Source organism: Cebus imitator, unplaced genomic scaffold (assembly GCF_001604975.1).
Source record: "Cebus imitator isolate Cc_AM_T3 unplaced genomic scaffold, Cebus_imitator-1.0 Scaffold69, whole genome shotgun sequence".
Taxonomy (NCBI): Eukaryota; Metazoa; Chordata; class Mammalia; order Primates; family Cebidae; genus Cebus; species Cebus imitator.
In genome coordinates, this window is record NW_016107384.1 from 5,493,860 (window position 1) to 5,514,612 (window position 20,753).

Here is a 20,753-nt window from a genome sequence, read left to right on the forward strand (position 1 = left end):
CTTGTTATTAGTCTATTCAGGGTTTCAACTTCTTTCTGGTTTATGCTTGGGAGGGTGCAAGTGTTCAGGAATTTATCCATTTCTTCCAGGTTTACTGGTTTACGTGCATGGAGTTGTTTGTAGTAATCTCTGATGGTAGTTTGTATTTCTGTGGAATCTGTGGTGATATCCCCTTTATCATTTTTTATTGCATCAATTTGATTCTTCTCCCTTTTCTTAGTATTCTGGGTAGCGGTCTGTATATTTTGTTGATCTTTTCAAAAAACCAGCTCCTGGATTTATTGATTTTTTTGAAGGGTTTTTTTGTGTCTTTATCTCCTTCAGTTCTGCTCTGATCTTAGTTATTTCTTGCCTTCTGCTAGCTTTTGAGTTTTTTGGATCTTGCTCCTCTAGCTCTTTCAATTTTGAAAATAGGGTGTCGATTTTAGATCTTGCTTCTCATGTGCCCACCATCTATTGCTATATATTTTCCTTTAGACACTGCTTTAAATGTGTCAACTAACAAAGAATGTAAAGGATTTCTTAAAGCAGAACTACAAACTACTGCTCAACAAAGTAAGAGAGGACACAAACAGATGGAGAAACACTCCATGCTCATGGTTAGGAAGAATCAATATTGTGAAAATGGCCACATTGCCCAAAGTAATTTACAGATTCAATGCTATCCCCATCAAGCTCCCTATGACTCGCTTCACAGCACTGGAAAAAACCACCTTAAACTTCATGTGGAACCAAAAGAGAGCCCGCATAGCCAAATCAATTCTAAGCAAAAAGAACACAGCTGGAGGAATCATGCTGCCTGACTTCAAACTATGCTACAAGGCTACAGTAATCAAAACAGCATGGTACTGGTACCAAAACAGGGATATAGACCAATGGAACAGAACAGAGGCCTCGAAGGCAACTTTTTTTTTTTCTTGCACATCAAAGACATTTGTTATTGCAGTCAGGAAACAATGCCATAAAATGCTAACAAAAAAAAGTTATACTGTTTTCCTTAAAGTCAGTAAATTACATAAAAGTACTCTGAGCATTTCTGGAAGAAAGACAAATCCAAAGTCTTATTGCTAGAAGGATCATACACGGTCACAGACTATGGTACTCTGCTCAGCCAGGAGACTAGGTCTCAGCAAGTCAGTTACTGACCTTGAGGCTTAAAAAGCAAGGAGGGAAAATGTCAATAAAACAGAGCCCTATATCACAGATTAAACCTGAGTGAAAATAATTTCCAGCTTTATGTCAAAGTGGAAGCTGGTTCCTAGGATGCTGGGGCTATCTTAGATGGGTACTCTGTTTTCCTTGGCCCATTTCTTCATAATCCGGATGATGTACTCTACTTGGGTGTTACCTGTGCTTCTCAGTAAATGGACCACTTCTCGAAGGGTCTCTTTGGGTTCTCTCCCAGCTAAGATCATCTGGAAAATGCCCACACAGGCACCCCTTTTGCCTTCCCAATATTGAGGGTTGGGATCCAGCCTCTCGAGGACGTCAAAAGCTTTGGCAGAATAGTAAAACTGGCCCATCTTGTAGCAGTCATTAGCAATGAGCTGTAAGAGACTAAAGGACTCGCCAGAGGTTTCCATCTTGAGATAAAGTTCCCAGGCTAGTCTTGGTTTCTTATTCATAATATAGCACCGAGCTAACCAGCTGAGGTAAATGTAATCATTTTTCATCTTCTCACTTGGATCAAGAGGAACACCTCTTCAGCCTCACTGGTATTGCCTGTTGCAGCTTTGGCTTGGGCATAATTAAAGTTAAAGATATCATCATCATAGCAGTAACTCTTAAATGAGTTGAGGTAAATCAAGACATCATCAAATTGCTTAAGCAGGAAGAAACAGGAAGCCATGCACTGCCTTCCTGGTATTATATCACATTCGCTAGCTGATCCTCCCACCAACTGGAAGAACTGCTGGGCAATTTTCACATGATCCCTTGAACCTGTCTCCTGGCCAAGGGCTGCATTGACCACTCCTTTGAGAATATACTCCTGAGGAGTAGTAGGTTCCAGATCCTTAAGTTATAAGCTTCTTGTACATCATCTTGACGAAGGTAGTAAATCACCGAGTTTAGCCTAGCTTCAGGAATGACATCAACCAGGGGAGGTAAAGCCTGCAAAGCCCCTTCACCTCCTCAGAAAACAACCAGATTGTGCCTGATGAGTTCTTTAGCAAATTCGAAGGATGAAGAAGCATTGTCCATCAAGCTTTTGAGTTCTGCCTCAGCTGCTTTGCCGTTGTAAAGGCGAAAATGATTACAGGCTTTAAGATTGAGTGCGATGGTACTATCAGGAATTTGCTGAAGGTAAACAGCCAAAACTTCTTGAGACACATCATAGTAATCCAATTTATAGTAGCAGAGGGCCACATAAACATTGAGGGCAAGGTATTCCCTGTTATCTAGCAGTATTCGCTTATATATATCAACAGCTTCTCGGTAGTGAGATCGCATATAGTGGATTGAGGCCAAACTGAGTTGATCTTCTGTGACATCCTGAAGATTCTGATGAAAGCTCATCAACTTTTTCTCATTATTAAACTTGTGAGCCAAGTGGAAGAGGAGGCGGTTTTGGAGTCGGCTTTTCGAAGCTTTAAATCCAGCTGCTTCGGCTTGTTTACACATCCCAAGAAAGAAGTAGGTGCAAGCTAGGTTCACCCAGACTTCAGAATTACAATTTTCCTCTTCTGTAGCATTTTCATATTCCTCCAGAGCTCTCTTGTAGTCACCCAGGTGAAAGGCACAATATCCAATCCACAAATTAGTATCCTCTTCTTGTTCCCCAACATGACGTTTGAACTCCAACAGGGTAATAGCTCCAGTGAAATCTCTTTGTGAAAGGAGCTCCTCTAGTTTTGGAATCTTCCTACCTTTCTTCTTTCTTTTGTCAGTGTGCTGGACGTCCCCGCCTACAGCAGGTTTGGCCCTTGAAAGCATCATCTGGAGAAACAGCTGCTCCATGTCCCATATAGCCTGGAGTATATTCAGTTTGTTCCTCTGCTCAACCTGAAGCCCTTTGCCCAGGTGCTCCAGCTCTCCGTACTCTTCCTGAGGACTTTCCAGTTTCTCTGTAGCCAGAGTTGTCAAAATTGGCTTCCTCTGGAAGGCTGGAACCACATGGTGAGACTCCTGTGTGGCAGTCTGACCAGCCTCCTGGACTCAGTCAGGTTGATATAGTCAGTTGGCTCTTGGACGCAAGGACAAGAGCAGGACCTGACCCAGGAAGCCCTGTTTGTCTACACCCAGGTGTTCTGTCACACTCTGCACATCATGGCCATGCTCCACCAGGAGGTCAGTGAGCCACTGCATGTTTTAGCCTTGGAAACTCTCACCTGCTATAAGACTCTGAGCAAGGCCAACCCTTCTGTCACCTCCTTGCTTCAGAAGGTGAACGAGCAGCGCTTTCTCAAGTTCATTGCTGAGAACATCAGCCCCGAGGGGCAGCGCTAGGCCGTGCTGCAGAAGATCAGCAGCTTCTGACCTTGGCCTGTAGCAGAAAAGCTGGGGCTCAACATGGTGGGTCCATAGGGGCCAGACCCATGCAGCACGGACTTTACAGCTGCGTGAAGCTGTCCACAGGAACATGGCAATAATGGTGTAAAGAAAATAGTTTCTTAGGTATTTATAATGTACAAACTATAATAAACATTCCCTTTTGCATCTCAAAAAAAAAAAAAAAAAAAAACTACAACCATCTGATCTTTGACAAACCTGACAAAAACAAGCAATGGGGAAAGGAGTTCCTGTTTAATGAATGGTGTTGGGAAAACTGGCTAGCCATGTGCGGAAAGCAGAAACTGGACCCCTTCCTGACACCTTACACTAAAATTAACTTCAGATGGATTAAAGACTTAAACATAAGATCTGACACCATAAAAATCCCTAGAAGAAAGCCTAGGCAAAACCATTCAGGACGTAGGCATAGGCAAGGACTTCATGACTAAAACACCAAAAGCATTGGCCACAAAAGCCAAAATAGACAAATGGGATCTAATTTAACTCCAGAGCTTCTGCACAGCAAAAGAAACAATCATTACAGTGAACCCGCAACCAACAGAATGGGAAAAAGTTTTTGCAATCTACCCATCTGACAAAGGACTTATATCCAAAATCTACAAAGAACTAAAACAGATTTACAAGAAGAAAACAAACAAAACCATTCAAAAGTGGGAAAAGGATATGAACAGACACTTTTCAAAAGAAGACATATAGGAGGCCAACATATTAAAAAATGCTCATCATCACTGGTAATTAGAGAAATGTAAATCAAAACTACATTGAGATACTATCTCACACCAGTTAGAATGGAGATCATTAAAAAGTCTGGAGACAACAGATGCTGGAGAGGATGTGGAGAAATAGGAACACTTTTACACTGTCTTCAACCATTGTGGAAGACAGTGTGGTGATTCCTCAAGGACCTAGAAATAGAAATTCCATTTGACCCAGCAATCCCATTAGTGGGCATACATCCAAAGGATTATAAATCGTTCTAATATAAGGACACATGCACACATGTCATTGCAGCACTGTTTACAATAGCAAAGACTTGAAACCAACCCAAATGCCCATCGATGATAGACTGGACAGGGAAAATGTGGCACATATACACCATGGAACACTATGCAGCCACAAAACACGATGAGTTCGTATCCTTTGTAGGGACGTGGATGAACCTGGAAACCATCACTCTCAGCAACTCACACAAGAACAGAAAATCAAACACCACATGTTCTCACTCATAGGCGGGTGTTGAACAATGAGAACACATGGACACAGAGAGGAGAGCATCACACACTGAGGTGTGTGGTGGGGACTAGGGGCGGAACAGTGGTAGGTAGGGAGTTGGGGAGGGATGACATGGGGAGAAATGCCAGATATAGGTGATGGGGATGGAGGCAGCAAACCACACTGCCATGCATATACCTATGCAACAATACTGCATGTTCTTCACATGTACCCCAGAACCTAAAATGCAATAAAATATATACATATATTTTAAAAGAAGAAATAAGAGAAAGGCTCAATAAGAAGTCTTTCTAATACTTCCAATAACAGACTTTATACACCAGAAGACAATAAAATATCATTAAAGTGCCCAAAAGAAAAAGTTTAAAAACTATCAACCTAGAAATATATATTCAAAGAAAAATATTTTAGAAAAAAAAGGAAAAATAAAGACATTTTATTTCCAGAACACAAAAATTGATGAACTTCCTTGCCAGAGGACATGGACTATAAGCAATGTCAAAAGAAGTTTGTTAGGCTAAAGGAGAAGAATACTATTGAGAAATTTAGATCTACAGAAAGGAGTGAAGAACATCTGAAATAAGTATGTGGGAATATATAGACATATATTTCTCATTTTTAATCATGTTGAAAGATTACTGACTGTTACAAACCAAAATAATAGCAATGTGAAGTTTCTAACATATGTAGATGTGAGATGTATAACAATAGCACAGGAAATAGGAAGAACTAAAAGAAAGTATACTGTTATAAGGTTCTTTATATGAAGTGGCATAACAATTTTTGAAGGTTGACTGCACTGAGATAAAGATTCACATTGTACACCCTAGAGTAACCATGAGAAAAATAAAACAAAGAGTCATGACTATAAGGCAATTATAAAGAAAAAGTCATCAAAAATATTCAAATCAAAAAAAAAGCAAAAAAAGTATTGAAATCAAATGAGGGCAGGAAAAGAGGAAAAAAGAACAACAGGTGGAACAAATTTTTTCAAAAACAATTATAAATTGGTAGATTTAGACGCATCATATTAACCACTGAATTAAATTTAAATGGCCTAAATACTCATATTAAAGGCAGAGATTGCCAAATTGGATAAAAATTGTATTTATGTCTTTAAGTATAAAGACATAAATATGTTAAATATAAAGACATAATAGGTTAAGACAAAACTATAAAAAAAAAATACCAGGAAAACAGTGATGTGATTACATCAATATCAGATAAAGTAGATTTAACACAATAAATATTTCTAGGGATAAAAAGAAGCATTATTTTTTTCAAGTGGTCAATCCATCAAGAAGATACAATGAATATAAATGTTTATGCAACTAACACCAGGGCTTCAAAATATATAAAACTAAAAGGAAAAACCCATAAAGTTGAAGATTTCCATACTCTATACTATCAGTAATAAATGGAACACATAAAATAAAAATTTGTAAGATTTGAACAACATAATCAACTTGACTAAATTGACAATTTAGATCACATTACTCAATAACAATAAACATTTTGTCAAGTATAAATGGAATATTCACCAATATAAACTGTATTTTCTGCTGTAAAAGAAACATGAATAAATTTGAAAAGATTATTAAATTTATTTTCTCATCAAAATGTTTCATTTTTAGAAATGGGGTATTGCTGTGTTGCCTAGGCTATCTCAAAATTCCTGCCTTCAAGAAATTTTCCTACTTCATCATCAGAGTAGCTGAGATTGTAGACACAAGCGACTGTACCTAACAATGAAATTAAACTAGAAATTAATTAAAGGGCAATATCTAGAACATCACCAAGTATTTAAAAATTTACAAATACATTACTAATTAACTAATGGGTCAATGAAGGAAAAAAAATCAAAGGAAATTACAATGCATTTTGGATTGAATGAAAATGAAAACACAACATATTTCTAATTCATAGTAGTAAGTGCTTAGAGGAAAATGTATGGCAGCGAATGCATATATTAGAGGAGAAATAAAGGCCTCAAATCAATAATCTAAACTTCCACATAAAAAAAGAAGTACAAATTAAATAAAATTAAGCAGAATGAAAGGAAGGGAACACAGCAGGAATCAAATACAAAACAAGAAACAGCAAAAAAATGATATCAAAAGTCAATTTCATTAAAAAGATGAATAAATTTGATAAATCTCTAGTACATCAAGTGAGGGGAAAAAGAGAATACATGAATTGTCAGTATCAAGAATGAGAGAGGAACATTATTACAAATCCTACATTCAAATGATAATATATTCTTTTCAAAAACAATGGTAAATTCAATAATTTAGATGAAATAACTAGTAATTTGATAAAAATGACCAAACTGATATTAAAAGAAATAGACAATTCTAGTAACCATATATCCATTAGAGGAAATTATTTTGTAATTTAAAGTATTCCAACAAATAATCTTCAGGACCAGATGGCCTCGCTGGTGAACTCTACCAAACACTTAAGGGAAAAAAAACCATTTCTGCACAAACACATATAGAAAAAGAAAGAGAGAATACTTCCAACTCATTTAATGAGACCAGAATTTTTCTGATGCCAAAATCAGATAAAAATATTACACAAAAGAAAAATTACAGGCCAATATCCCTCATAAACTTAAATGTTAATATTCTTACTTTCCTTCCTTCCTTCTTTTTTCCATCTATATAGCTATCTAAGTGATAAAAGGAGAAAAATGCCTGGTATCAACCTTTATTCTCTACTATGAATTTATCTATAAAGATAGGGTTTTGGGTGATAGAAGCACAGGATATTACTGGATGACTAGACTGGGTCAGGAAATAGGGAGGCAGAGGCCAGCAGTTTTGCCAAAATTCAAAATTTTGTTGCTTTTAGAAGAGGAAGTGGGAGATTCCTAGAAGTCAACTTTATGTTTCACAGATACAGAAGTCAACTAGGATTTTTTAAATAGTTGGGTTTTTCTTGTGACTTCTAACCCTGAGGCTGGTTCCAGTTGCTCAAGACCTTAAGGATTAGGTGCAAAAGCCAGCCATAGAAATCTCCAGGATTCAGAAAACATGATTCTGAGCTGGGTGCTGGGGATACACAGACTGCAACCAAATTCTTGTCTTGAGGAGCACGTAATACAGCAGGAGGCTTCAAGGCCCTGCAAGGTTGTTTAAAGGCACAGTTATGGAGAAAAGACTCAAGGTTGCTACTTCCAGCTAGTGGGGCGGCAATTACAGAAGCAGGACACTCAGAGGCAATATACTTTTAGCTTGTGTATGACCCACCCTCAGCCATGCCATAGATATTAATATTCTAAAACAAAATTAAGCAAGCCTATTCCACAAATCCATAGAAAATATAAAATACCATAATCATTGTAAGATTTGTCCTAGAAATGCAAAATAAGTTTAATATTTGAAAATCAAGTAATGTAATCCACCATATTAACAAACTAAGAAGAAAAAATATATATTCATTTCAATAGATGAAGAAAAAGCATTTGTCAAAATTTAATAACGATTCATGAAAAACATTCTTACAAACTGGGAACAGAAAAGAATGTCCTCATGCTGACGGTAAAGAGCATCATATAGTGTGGCATGTAAAAGCCTAAAGCTCACATCATACTTAATGGCTAAAGAAAAATTTATCTGAAGTTTAGAAATGAAGCAAGGTGGCTGCTCTCTCCCCTTCTATTCAACATTATACTGAAAGTTAAAGATAGTGCAATCAGGAAAGAAAAATAAATAAATGGCATATATATTAGGAATACATAAAACTGTCTATTTACAAATGATGAATCATCTATCTTAAAATTTCTAAGTAATTTAAAGAAAAAGACTACTAGAATAAGTGTTTAGCAAGGTCCCAAGATTCAAGGTCAATAAAAATCAATTAGTTCTATATTCTAACAATAACAACCTTATAATTTTTAATTTTAAAAAGAGACAAAGAAGGGCATTACATAATGGTAAAGGGATCAATGCACCAAGAAGAGCTAATTATCCTAAATATATATACATCCAGTACAGGAGCACCTAGATTCATAAAGCAAGTTCTTAGAGATCTACAAAGAGATTTAGGCTTCTACACAATAATAGTGGGAGACTTTAACACCCCACTGTCAACATTAGACAGATGAACAACGCAGAAAATTAACAAAGATATCCAGGACTTGAACTCCGATCTGGACCAAGCAGATCTAATAGACATCTACAGAATTCTCCACCCCAAATAAACAGAATATACATTCTTCTCAGCACCACATCACACCTATTCTAACATTGACCACATAATTGAAAGTAAAACACTCCTCAGCAAATGCAAAAGAATGGAAATCTTAATAGTCTCTCAAACGACAGTACAATCAAATTAGAACTCAGGATTAAGAGACTCACTCAAAACCTCACAACTACATAGAAACTGAACAACCTGCTCCTGAATGACTACTGGGTAAGTAATGAAATGAAGGAAGAAATAAAGATGTTCTTTGAAAACAATGAGAAAGAAGACATAACATACCAGAATATCTGGGATACATTTAAAGGAGTATGTAGAGACAAACTTATAGCACTAAACACCCACAAAACAAAGCAGGAAAGATCTAAAATCAACACTCAAATATCACAATTAAAAGAACTACAGAAGCAAGGGCAAACAAATTCAAAAGCTGGCAGAAGATAAGAAACAACAAAGATCAGAGCAGAACTAAAGGAGGTAGATACACAAAAAATCCTTCAAAAAATCAATGAATCCAGGAGCTGGTTTTTTGAAAAGAACAAAATAGATAGACTGCTAGCCAGATTAATGAAGAAGAAACAAGAGAAGAATTAAATAGACACAATAAAAAATGATAAAGGAGCTATCACCACTGATCCCACAGACATACAAACTACCATCAGGGAATACTATAAACACCTCTAGGCAAATACATTAGAAAATCTAGAATAAATGGGTAAATTCTTGGACACATACACCCTTCCCAAAACTGAACCAGGAAGAAGTTAAATCTCTGAATAGACCAGTAAAAAGTTCTGAAATTGAGGCAGCAATTAATAGCCTAAGAACCAAAAAAAAGTGCAGGATCAGATGGATTTAAAGCAGAATTCTACCAAAGGTTCAAAGAGGAGCTCTGAAACTATTCCTTCTGAAACTATTCCAAACAATACAAACAGAGGGAATCCTCCCTAACTCATATTATGAGGCCAGCATCATCCTGATACCAAAACTTGGAGGGGGCACAACAAAAATAGAAAATTTCAGGCCAATATCCCTGATGAACATCAATGTGAAAATCCTCAATAAAATACTGGCAAACCAAATCCAGAAGCTCATCAAAAAGTTCGTCCACCACAATCAAGTCAGCTTCATCCCCAGGATGCAAGGCCTGGTTCAACATACACAAATCAATAAACATAATTCATCACACAAACAGAACTAAAGATAAAAACCACATCATTATCTCAGTAGATGCAGAAAAGGCCTTTGACTTTTCAACACTGCTTCATGCTAAAAATTCTCAATAAACTAGATATCAATGGAACATATCTCAAAATAAGAACTATTTATGACAAACCCACAGCCAATATCATACTGAATGGTTAAAAACTGGAAGCATTCCCTTTGAAAACCAGCACAAGACAAGGATGACCTCTCTCATCACTCCTATTCAACATAGAATTGGAAGTTTTGGTCAGGATAATCCACCAACAGAAAAAAATAAAGAGTATTCAAACAGATAAAGAAGTCAAATCATCTGTTTACAGATGACATGTTTGAATATTTAGAAAACCCCATCATCTCAGCCCAAAGTCTCCTTAAGGTGATAAGCAACTTCAACAAAGGCTCAGGATACAAAATTAATGTGTAAAAATCACAGGCATTACTATACAGCAATAACAGACAGAGAGCCAAATCATGAGTGAACTCCCATTCACAGTGGCTACAAAGAGAATAAAATATCTAGGAATACAACTAACAAAGGATGTGAAGGATCTCTTCAAGAATAACTACAAACCAGTGCTCAAGGAAATAGAGGACACAAACAAATGGAAAAACACCCCATGCTCATGGATACAAATAATCAATATTGTGAAAATGGTCACACTGCCCAAAGTAGTTTATAGACTCAGTGCTATCCCCCATCAAACTACCATTGGCTTTCTTCACAGAAATGAAAAAAAAACTACTTTAAATTTCATACGGAAACAAAAAAAAAAGCCCACATAGCCAAGACAATTCTAAGCAAAAAGAACAAAGCTGGAGGCATCACACTACCTGACTTCAAACTACTACAAGACTGCAGTAACAAAAACAGCATGGTACTGGTACCAAAACAGACATACAGACCAATAGAACAGAACAGAGTCCTCGGAAATAACACCACATGTCTATAACCATCTGATCTTTGACAAACCCAACAAACACAAGCAATGGGGAAAGGACTCCCTATTTAATAAATGGTGCTGGGATAACTGGCTAGCCGTATGCAGAAAGCTGAAACTGGATCCCTGCCTTTCACCTTATACAAAAATTAACTCAAGAAGGATTAAAGACCTAATTGTAGGACCTAAAACCATAAAAACCCTAGAATAAAACCTAGGCAATATCATTCAAGACATAGGCATGGGCAAAGACTTCATGAATAAAACACCAAAAGCAATGGCAACAAAAGCCAAAATTCACAAACGGGATCTAATTAAACCAAAGAGCTTCTGCACAGCAAAGGAAACAATCATCAGAGTGAATAGGCAACCTACAGAATGGGAGAAAATTCTTGCAATCTATCTAATAGACAAATGGAGGGCTAATATCGAAATCTATAAAGAACTTAAACTCATTTACAGAAAAAAAACAAAGAGCCCCATCAAAAAGTGGGCAAAGGATATGAACAGATACTTCTCAAAAAAATACATTTATGCAGCCCACAGAAATATTAAAAATGTTCATCATCACTGGTCATTAGAGAAATGCAAATCAAAACCACAATGAGATACCATCTCATGCCAGTTAGAATGGTGTTCATTAAAAAGACAGGAAACAATAGATGCTGGAGAGGATGTGGAGAAATAGGAACGCTTTTACACTGCTGGTGGGAGTGTAAATTAGTTCAACCATTATGGAAGACAGTGTGGTGATTCCTCAAGGATCTATAACTAGAAACACCATTGGACCTCGCAATCTCATTACTGGGTATATACCCAAAGGATTATATCCCTCTGCCATAAAGACATATGCACACATGTTTACTGCAGCACTGTTCATAATAGCAAAGACTTGGAACCAATGCAAATGCCCATCAAAGATAAACTAGATGAAGAAAATGTGGCACATATACACCATGGAATACTATGCAGCCATAAAAAGGGTAAGTTCATGTCCTTTGCAGGACATGGATGAAGCTGGAAATCATCATTCCCAGCAAACTAACACAAGAACAGAAAACCAAACACCGAATGTTCTCACTCAGAAGTGGGAGCTGAACAATGAGAACACATGGACACAGGGAGGGAAACATCACATACTGGGGCCTGTCAGGGGGAGAGGGACAGGGGAAGGGATAGCATTAGGAGAAATACCTACTGTAGATGGTGGGTTTATGGGTGCAGCAAACCATCATGGCACATGTACACTTGTTTAACAAACCTGCACATTCTGCACATGTGCCCCAGAACTTAAAGTATAATAGTTTTTTATTAAAAAAAAAGGAATACCATCTGTAATAACATCAAAAATATGAAATATTTAGAAATAAATTTAACAAAATATATGCAAGATCTCTACACTGAAAACACAGATGAGAGAAATAAAGACATAAATACAGAGAGAAAAAATATTCTTCTAAGACTTTACATTATTCAGATGTTATTTTTTCCCCAAATTGATCAATAGATTCAAAACAGCACCAATCAAAACTGAAATATACTTTTTGGCAGAAATTAACAAGCTATTGACAAGCTATTAATGTGTATATCCAGGGAAAAAAATTAAAAAGAAAGATGCACTTAGAGGACCAACACTACCTGATTACAACAGCTGCAAGAAAACTATAGTAATCAAGGCAGTGTAGTATTGGCATGAGGAAAAATACATAGGTCAATGAAAGAAAATAGAGAGCCCAGAAATACATTTACATATATATACCCAATTAGTATTTTTTTAAGTGCCAAGGTAATACAATGGAAACAAGAAAGACTTTTCAGCAAATAGCTACATAAAAAGAAAAATCAATCTCAACCCTTACCCTGTATCATCTACACAAATTAACTCAAAATGAATTATACAGCTGGACATAAAAGTAAAACCAGTAAAATTTATACAAGAAACCCTCAAATATCTTTATAAAGGTAGATAAAGATTTTTTTCAATGACAAAATGGATAAACCATAAAAAACTGATAAAGTTTATCAAACTAAAAAATTTTGCTCTTTCAAAGTCACTGTTAAGAAAATGAAAAGGCAAGACACAGATTGAAAGAAATTATTTTTAAAACATCTCTGATAAAGGGCTTGTATTCAAATATGTAGAAAGAAAGTATTCCAATTCAACAGTTAAAACCAAACAATTTGATAAAAATTGTATGTAAAAAGAAAGTATTCCAATTCAACAGTTAGAACCAAACAATTTAATAAAAATTGGCAAAATAATTTAATCAGACACTTCAACAAATATATATAACAATGGAAAATAAGACCCTCAATATTACTATTCATTCAGAAAAATGCAAATTATATATGTAACGAGCTATAACTACATAACCACTAGGACAACTAAAATTAAAAAGACTGAACATACAAAATTTTGGCCTGCATATGGAGCAAATGGAACTCTTTAACATTGCTGGTAAGGGTGCAAAATGGCACATTCACTTGGAAAAGAATTAGACCTTTTCTTATAAAGTTACAGATAAAAATGCAGCAAACTAATAGGTACTGACCCAAGAGGGAAAAAAAAATGTTAATTAAAAAACTTTCCTGTTTTTTAAGACCCTATCGCCTGCCATTCCCTTTTAAAATAAAAGGGTAAGTAGTTTTAGATATAAACACTGAAGTAATTAAAAATGAAATTATGTCTAGGGTTTGCTTCAAAATAACCCAGGATAATAAAATTGATAGGACAAATTGCCCATGGATTTAATATTGTTTTAATTAAGATGTACAGGGAGTGTGTTATTCTATTCTCTCTTCCTGTGTGCTTTTTAAAAGGAAAAAGCAGCCCCAGGATCAAATTTCTAAATTATCTCCTCTTTATCCTAAAAACGTAAATAATTCCAACAAAGCTATTCTTGATCTTTGAGCAGCAAATGCTAAGGACTACAAATGTTGAAGAAGTATTACTATTAGTTTGTTTCAGTTGAATTTCCTTCCTTCTCAACCTTTTGAAATGGGTAAGTTCAGTAGAACTAGCTGAAGCTTAAAAATTTGAGAAATTATATCCATTCACTTTCATTTTTATCTTTATTCTAAAATAATGACAGCCACAAGAGTAGAAAAAATACTTTTGATGTTAATATGGCTATGATTCTCTTGCAGAATAACAACAAATTATCTGTGTAGAGTATCATATAAACTGGCTCTAACTGGCATCAGCTATTTCATCACAGAGTAGAAGTCCAGCATAGTACATTCATGATTCAAATTTTAGAGACAATACGTCAAAAGGTCCCAGCATACATGACTACAATTCTACCAATGTAGAAGGAGAAGCTACAAACAGAAACTAGTCCAGCAAGGCTTTTTCCACGCAACATTCTAAATTGCAAATCACCTCTGTCAAGCACACACATTCCTCAAGTTGGTGCCATATTCTGCATACTAACATACTAAGTACCAGAAACCCCAGAAGGCACTTCCTTTTAGCAAATTCTCAACTAGAGTTGATGTTATTTAATGGAGGTGGGAGCAGATATTTACTCATCATCTGGAAAGGTACTGTAAGATTTTAAATGTCATGCTAAAGAGTCTAGAACTAACATTGAAGCACTATGATTAATTGATAATAATTGTTATCAATTAATACTTCACTTGATAATTTTAATGAAGCAACATATTTAAGTGCCACAAGGTGGAGTGGGAGCAAGATGGCAGAAAAGAAGGCTCCAACTAATCCTCTACCCCACCCCCACCCCCACCCCCAGCAAGGACACCAGTTTAACAACTATCTACACACATACACACACACACACACACACACACGCACGCACACACACACACACACACACAAAGTACCTTCATAAGAATCAAAAATCAGGTAAGCATTCACAGTACCTGGTTTTAAAGTCTTATCACTGAAAGAGGCATGGAAGAGGTAGAAAAAACAGTCTTGAGTTGATGTTGCCACCCCCACCCATCCCCCAGCAGTGGCAGTGTGTTGCAGAGAGCATTTTGGTCTACTGGGGAGAGGGAGATTAAAGCATTTGTGAAGCACTGAACTCAGTGCTGCCCTATTATAACAGAAAACAAGACCACACCAAACTCTGCTGACACCTGTCCACAGAGGGAGCATTTAAACTAGCCCTAACCAGAGGGCAATCACTGATCTTAGTGGTCTGAACTTGAGTTCTCACAAGCCTTGCCACTCCAAGCAAACGTGCTCTGGAGATCTAACTTAACTTAAAACACAATCTAGGCTGCACAGAATGCAACTCCTAGATGAATCCAAGTGCTGAACTGGGCCCCAGACAGCGGACTGGGGTAGGGGTTATGTGACCTACTGAGACAGAAGCCAGCATATCTAAGGGAATCCTGACATCACCCCTCCCCTAACCTCAGGCTGCACAGCTCACAGCTCCAAAAGATACTCTTTCCCTCCACTTGAGGAGAGAAGAGGGAAGAGTGAGGACTTTGTCCTGTATCTTTGATACCACCTCAGCCAAAGCAGGATACAGCACCAATCAGAGTCAGGAGCACCCCCACCCTTTCCAGGCCCTAGATCCTGGGTGACATTTCTAGACACATCCTGGGCCAAAAGGAAATCTGCTGCCTTAAAGGGAAGAACCCAGTCCTGGAAGGATTCATCACCTACTAACTGAAGAGCCCTTGGGCCCTGAATAATCATCAGAGAAACCCAGGTACTATATTGAGGGCCTTAGGTGAGACTCTGACACTCACTGCCTTCATGTGAGACTCAGCACATTTCCAGCTGTGGTGATTATGGGGCAAGATTCTTTCTACTTCAGAAAAGCAGAGGGAAAAGCAAAGAGGACTTGGCATTGCACACTACATAACAGCTCAGCCACAAGGGGGTGGAGCAGTAAGTGGGCTCTTCGATTCTCTGATTCCAAGTCTTGGCTCTTGGGCAGCATTTTTAGGCCTTCCCTGGGCCAGAGTAGGGCCCACTGACTGGAAGTGTAAGTCCCAGGCCAGGAAGGATTCACCACATTTCAGCTTCAGTCAGGAAGCTGACTGAAGAGTCCTTGGGCTTTAAGGGAATATTGGTGGTAGTCTGGCAGTACTTCCTGTGGGCCTGTTGTAGCAGGGGCAATGGGGTGAGACCCTCTGCCTCTGAAAATGAAAGGGAAGAGTGGTAATGACTGCATCTTGTGGCCTGAGTGCCAACTCAGCCACAAAACAATAGAACATCTGGTAAACTTCCAAGGTTTTTGACTCTAGTCCCTGATTCCTGGATGGCACCTCTGGACATGTCCAGGGCCTGGGAGAACTCGCCAACATAAAGGGAAGGAAACAGGCCAGACTGGCTTTGCCACTTGCTGATTATACAGCCTCAATGTCTTGATCAAGTATAGGCCATAGCCAGGGAGTGGTTACAGTGGGCCTTGAGTGAGACCCAGTGCTGTTTTGGCTTCAGGTTTGACCCAGTGCAGTCCTAGTGGTGGTGGACACAGGGTGTGCTTTGTCACACCACCACCAGCTCCAGATGGCCCAGAACAGAAAAAAAGACTCTGTTCATTTGTAAGAAATTAAGAGAAAAGAACAGTCTCTACCTGGTAATCTAGAGAATCTTGTCCAAAACTATCAAGGCAGTATCTCTATAAGTCTGCAAGAACCACAGCATTAATGAGATTGGGGTACCCTCTAAAGCAGACACAGATTAGATCACAAGACCTAAGTCCTTTTGAATATCTGTAAAGCCTCCCCATGAAGGATGAGTGAAACAAGTCCAGACTGAGTAGACAACAATAAATAACTAAGTCTTCAATGCTTATACACCAAAGAATATCTCTAAGCAGCATCATCATCCAAGAAACTATAATCTCACCAAATGAACTAAATAAGTCATCAGGAAACAGTCCTGGAGAAACAGAGATATGTGACCTTTCAAATAGAAATTTCAAAATAGCTGTGTTGAGGATACTCAAAGAAATTCAAAATAACACAGAGAAAGAATTCATAATTTTATCAGATAAATTTAACAAAAAGATTAAAATAATGAAAAGAACCAAGTGGAAACTCTGGTGCTGAAAAATGCAATTGGCGTACTGAAGAATGCATCACAGTCTTTTAACAGCAGAATTGGTCAAGCAGAAGAAATAGTAAGCTTGAAAACAGACTACTTGAAAATACACAGTCAGAGAAAACAAAAGAATTTAAAAAAAAGCATGCTTGCAAGATCTAGAATATAGGCTCAAAAGGGCAAATCTAAGTGTTATTGGCCTTAAAGAGAAGGTAGAGAAATCAATAGGGGTAGAAAGTTTATTCAAAGGGATAATAACAGAGAACGTCCCAAACCCAGAGCAAGATATCAATATACAAGTACAAGAAGGTTATAGAATACCAAGTAGATTTAACCCAAAGACTACCTCAAGGCATTTAATGATCAAACTCTCAAAGATCAGGGATAAAGAAAGGATCCTAAAAGAACAACAGAAAAGAAATAAATAACATACAATGGGGCTCCAGTACATCTGGCAGCAGATTTTTCCAGGGAAATCTCACAGGCCATGAGAGTGTGGCATGACATACTTAAAGTTCTGAAGGAAAAAAATCTTTTACACTAGAATAGTATATCTGGGGAAAATATCCTTCAAATATGAAGAAATAGAGATTTTCTGAGACAAAAAAAAAAAAAAAGGCTGGGGGTTTTATCAACATCAGGCCTGTCCTTCAAGAAATTCTAAAAGGAATACTTTAGAATTGATCATTAACATGATCAAAAAGAAATCACATGAAGGTACAAAATTCACTGGTAATAGTAAGTAGACAGAAGAACACAGAATATTATAATACTGTAACTATGTGTGTATAAACTACTTTTTTTGTTTTTGAGATGGAATCTCACTCTGTTACCCAGTCTGGAGTGCAGTGGCACAGTCTCAGCTCACTACAACCTTCATCTCCTGGGTTCAAGCAATTCTCCTGCCTCAGTCTCCCAAGTAGCTGGGATTACAGGTGCCTGCCACCACAGCCAGGTAATTTTTTGTATTTTTTTTTAGTAGAGATAGGGTTTTGCCATGTTGGCCAGGCTGGTATTGAACTCCTGACCTCAGGTGATCCACCTGCCTCAGCCTCCCAAAGTGCTGGAACCCACTTTTATGTTAAGTAAAAAGACTAAACAAGGAACCAATAAAAAATTAACTATAACTTTTAAAGGCATAGACAGTACAATAAGATATAAATGTAAACAAGAAAATGTTAAGTCAGGGGACAAAGCTAAGGCATACAGTTTTATTAGTTTTTCTCTTTGCTTGGTTGGTTGTTTAATTACACAAAGAGTGTTAAGTCATTATCAATTTAAAATAATAGGTTATGAGACAGTATTTTCGAGCCTCATGGTGACCTCAAACCAAAAAACATACAACAAATACACAAAAAATAAAAAGCAAAAAACTAAACCATATCACCAGAGAAAATCGCCTTCACTAAAAGGAAGACAGGAAATAAAATAAAAAGACCACAAAACAACAATAAGAAAACAAATAACAAAATGATAGGAGTAAGTCATTACTGAAAAATAAAGACAATGAATGTAAATGGACTAAACTTTCTAATCAAATGGCATAGACTAGCTGAATGGATTTTTAAAAGACCCAAAATCTGTTGCCTATCAGAAACACATTTCGTCTATAAAGACACACATAGACTGAAAATGAAGGGACGGGATGGAAAAACATATTTCATGCCAATAAAAGCCAAAAAAAAAAAAAAAAAAGACCAGGAATACTTGTATTGTTGCACAATTTTAGAGACTAGAGAGACTGTGGTGATTGCAGAAGTTGATTTTAGGTGTACACTGGCCCAGCTCAAATTTGTATTTAAAATGGCTGAGAACCTAACAAAGAGAGGGCTTGACACTTAATACGTGAAGTACACAGTGGTGCTAAAACAAGTTTGCAATTATAGAACAAAGACAATGTACCAAGCAATGACAGGCACCTAACCTAGGCTTCCATATGACAGTTGCTATGCAACCCAGATGTTTGCTATCTGTAGAGCTCAAGGATTCAAGCATGGGCCTTATCTATTACCTTCTGCTACAGTGCCTAGAAGGCAGGAGTCCAGCCTGCATGGGCATTTCTCATAACCTTTGCTGTGTTACAGAAACTTATAGCTACCAGCTATAGAGAACAAGAATATGAAAATTCATAAACTTACAAAACTTGCAAAGCAGGATGCTATTTAATGGGAGGGGGAAGGACTTAGGGAAGTTTCATTATAAAAGAAAAATTTAAGTTCTCCTTTTCTCTCCTGCATTTATTTTTATATTGTTTTATTATTTTTTCCCTCTTCAATATCAGACAAAATAGACTTAAAAACTACAAGAAGATACAAAGAAAATCACTGTATAATGATAAAGGGGTCAATTCAGCAAGAGGTTATAATTTTAAACATATACATACCCAACGCTAGAGCACCCAGATATACAAAGCAAATAAAGAGAGAGATAGGTCCCAATACATACATAGACAGAGACTTCAACAACCTACTTTCAGCATTGGACAGACAGATATTCCAGGCTGAAAATCAACGAAGAAACATCAGATTTAATCTGCACTATAGGACAAATGGACCTAATAAATATTTACAGAACATTTCATCCAATGGATCCATAATATACATTCTTCTCAGCACATAGATCATTCTCTGTTGGAATTTCCCTAATATTTCCCTAATATTGTGCCAGCCATCCCGAATGAATTCCAACATTTCTCAAAGATAGACCATATGTTAAATCACCAAACAAGTCTTAAAACATTCAAAAAAGAAATTGAAGTATTAGCATTATCAAGCATCTTCTCTTACCATAATTGAATAAAACTAGAAATTAATACCAAGAGGAAGTTTGGAAACTATACAAATACATGACAATTAAACAATATACTCCTGAATGACCAGTGGATTAATGAATTAATAAGGAAATTAAAAATTTCTTTAACCAAGTGATAATGGAAATACAATCTACCAAGACCTATGGGATACAGCAAAAGCGCACTGAAAGGAAAGTTTATAGCTGTAAGTGCCTACACCAAAAAAGAAAAACTTCAAATAAACAAACTAATGCTGCATCTAAAAGAACTAGAAAAACAAGAGAAAACCAAATTCAAAATTAGTAGAATATTAAGAATCACAGCAGAAATTAAAATGAAGAAAGCAATGCAAAATGAATCAAAAAGTTGTTTTTATCACAAGTTAAACAAAATTGGCCAACCTTTAGTCAGATTAAAAAAAAAAGAAAGAGGGGAGATCCAAATAAATAAAATCAGAGATGAAAAAAGAGACGTTACAACTAATACTGTCAAAATTCAAATGATCATTAGTGGCTACAATGAGCAAGTATATGCCAATAATTTGGAAAACCTACAGGAAATGTACAAATTCCTAGACACATACAACCTGCCAAGATTGAACCATGAAAAAATCCAAAACCTGAATAGATCAATAATAAGTAATGAAATCAAAGCCACAATAAAAAGTCTTCTGATAAAGAAAAGCCCAGGACCCAATTGCCTCACTGCTAAATTCTACCAAACATTTAAGGAAGAACTAATATCAGTTCTACTTAAACTATTCCAAAAAATAGACGAGAAAGAAATACTTCCAAACTGATTCTACGAGGGCAGTATTACCCTGATAGGAAAACCACAC

At 36.8% G+C, this 20,753-nt stretch overlaps 1 protein-coding gene across 1 annotated transcript; it reads right to left on the reverse strand.

Moving 5' to 3' along the window:
- Positions 1 to 1,051: 1,051 nt before the first annotated feature.
- Positions 1,052 to 2,937, reverse strand: LOC108306086 (intraflagellar transport protein 56-like). The gene is given in 3 exon segments (XM_017530857.2): positions 1,052 to 1,681; positions 1,684 to 2,019; positions 2,022 to 2,937. Coding segments are annotated over 3 exon segments (1,656 nt in total). The 3' UTR covers positions 1,052 to 1,277.
- Between the last annotated feature and the right edge of the window lie 17,816 nt (positions 2,938 to 20,753).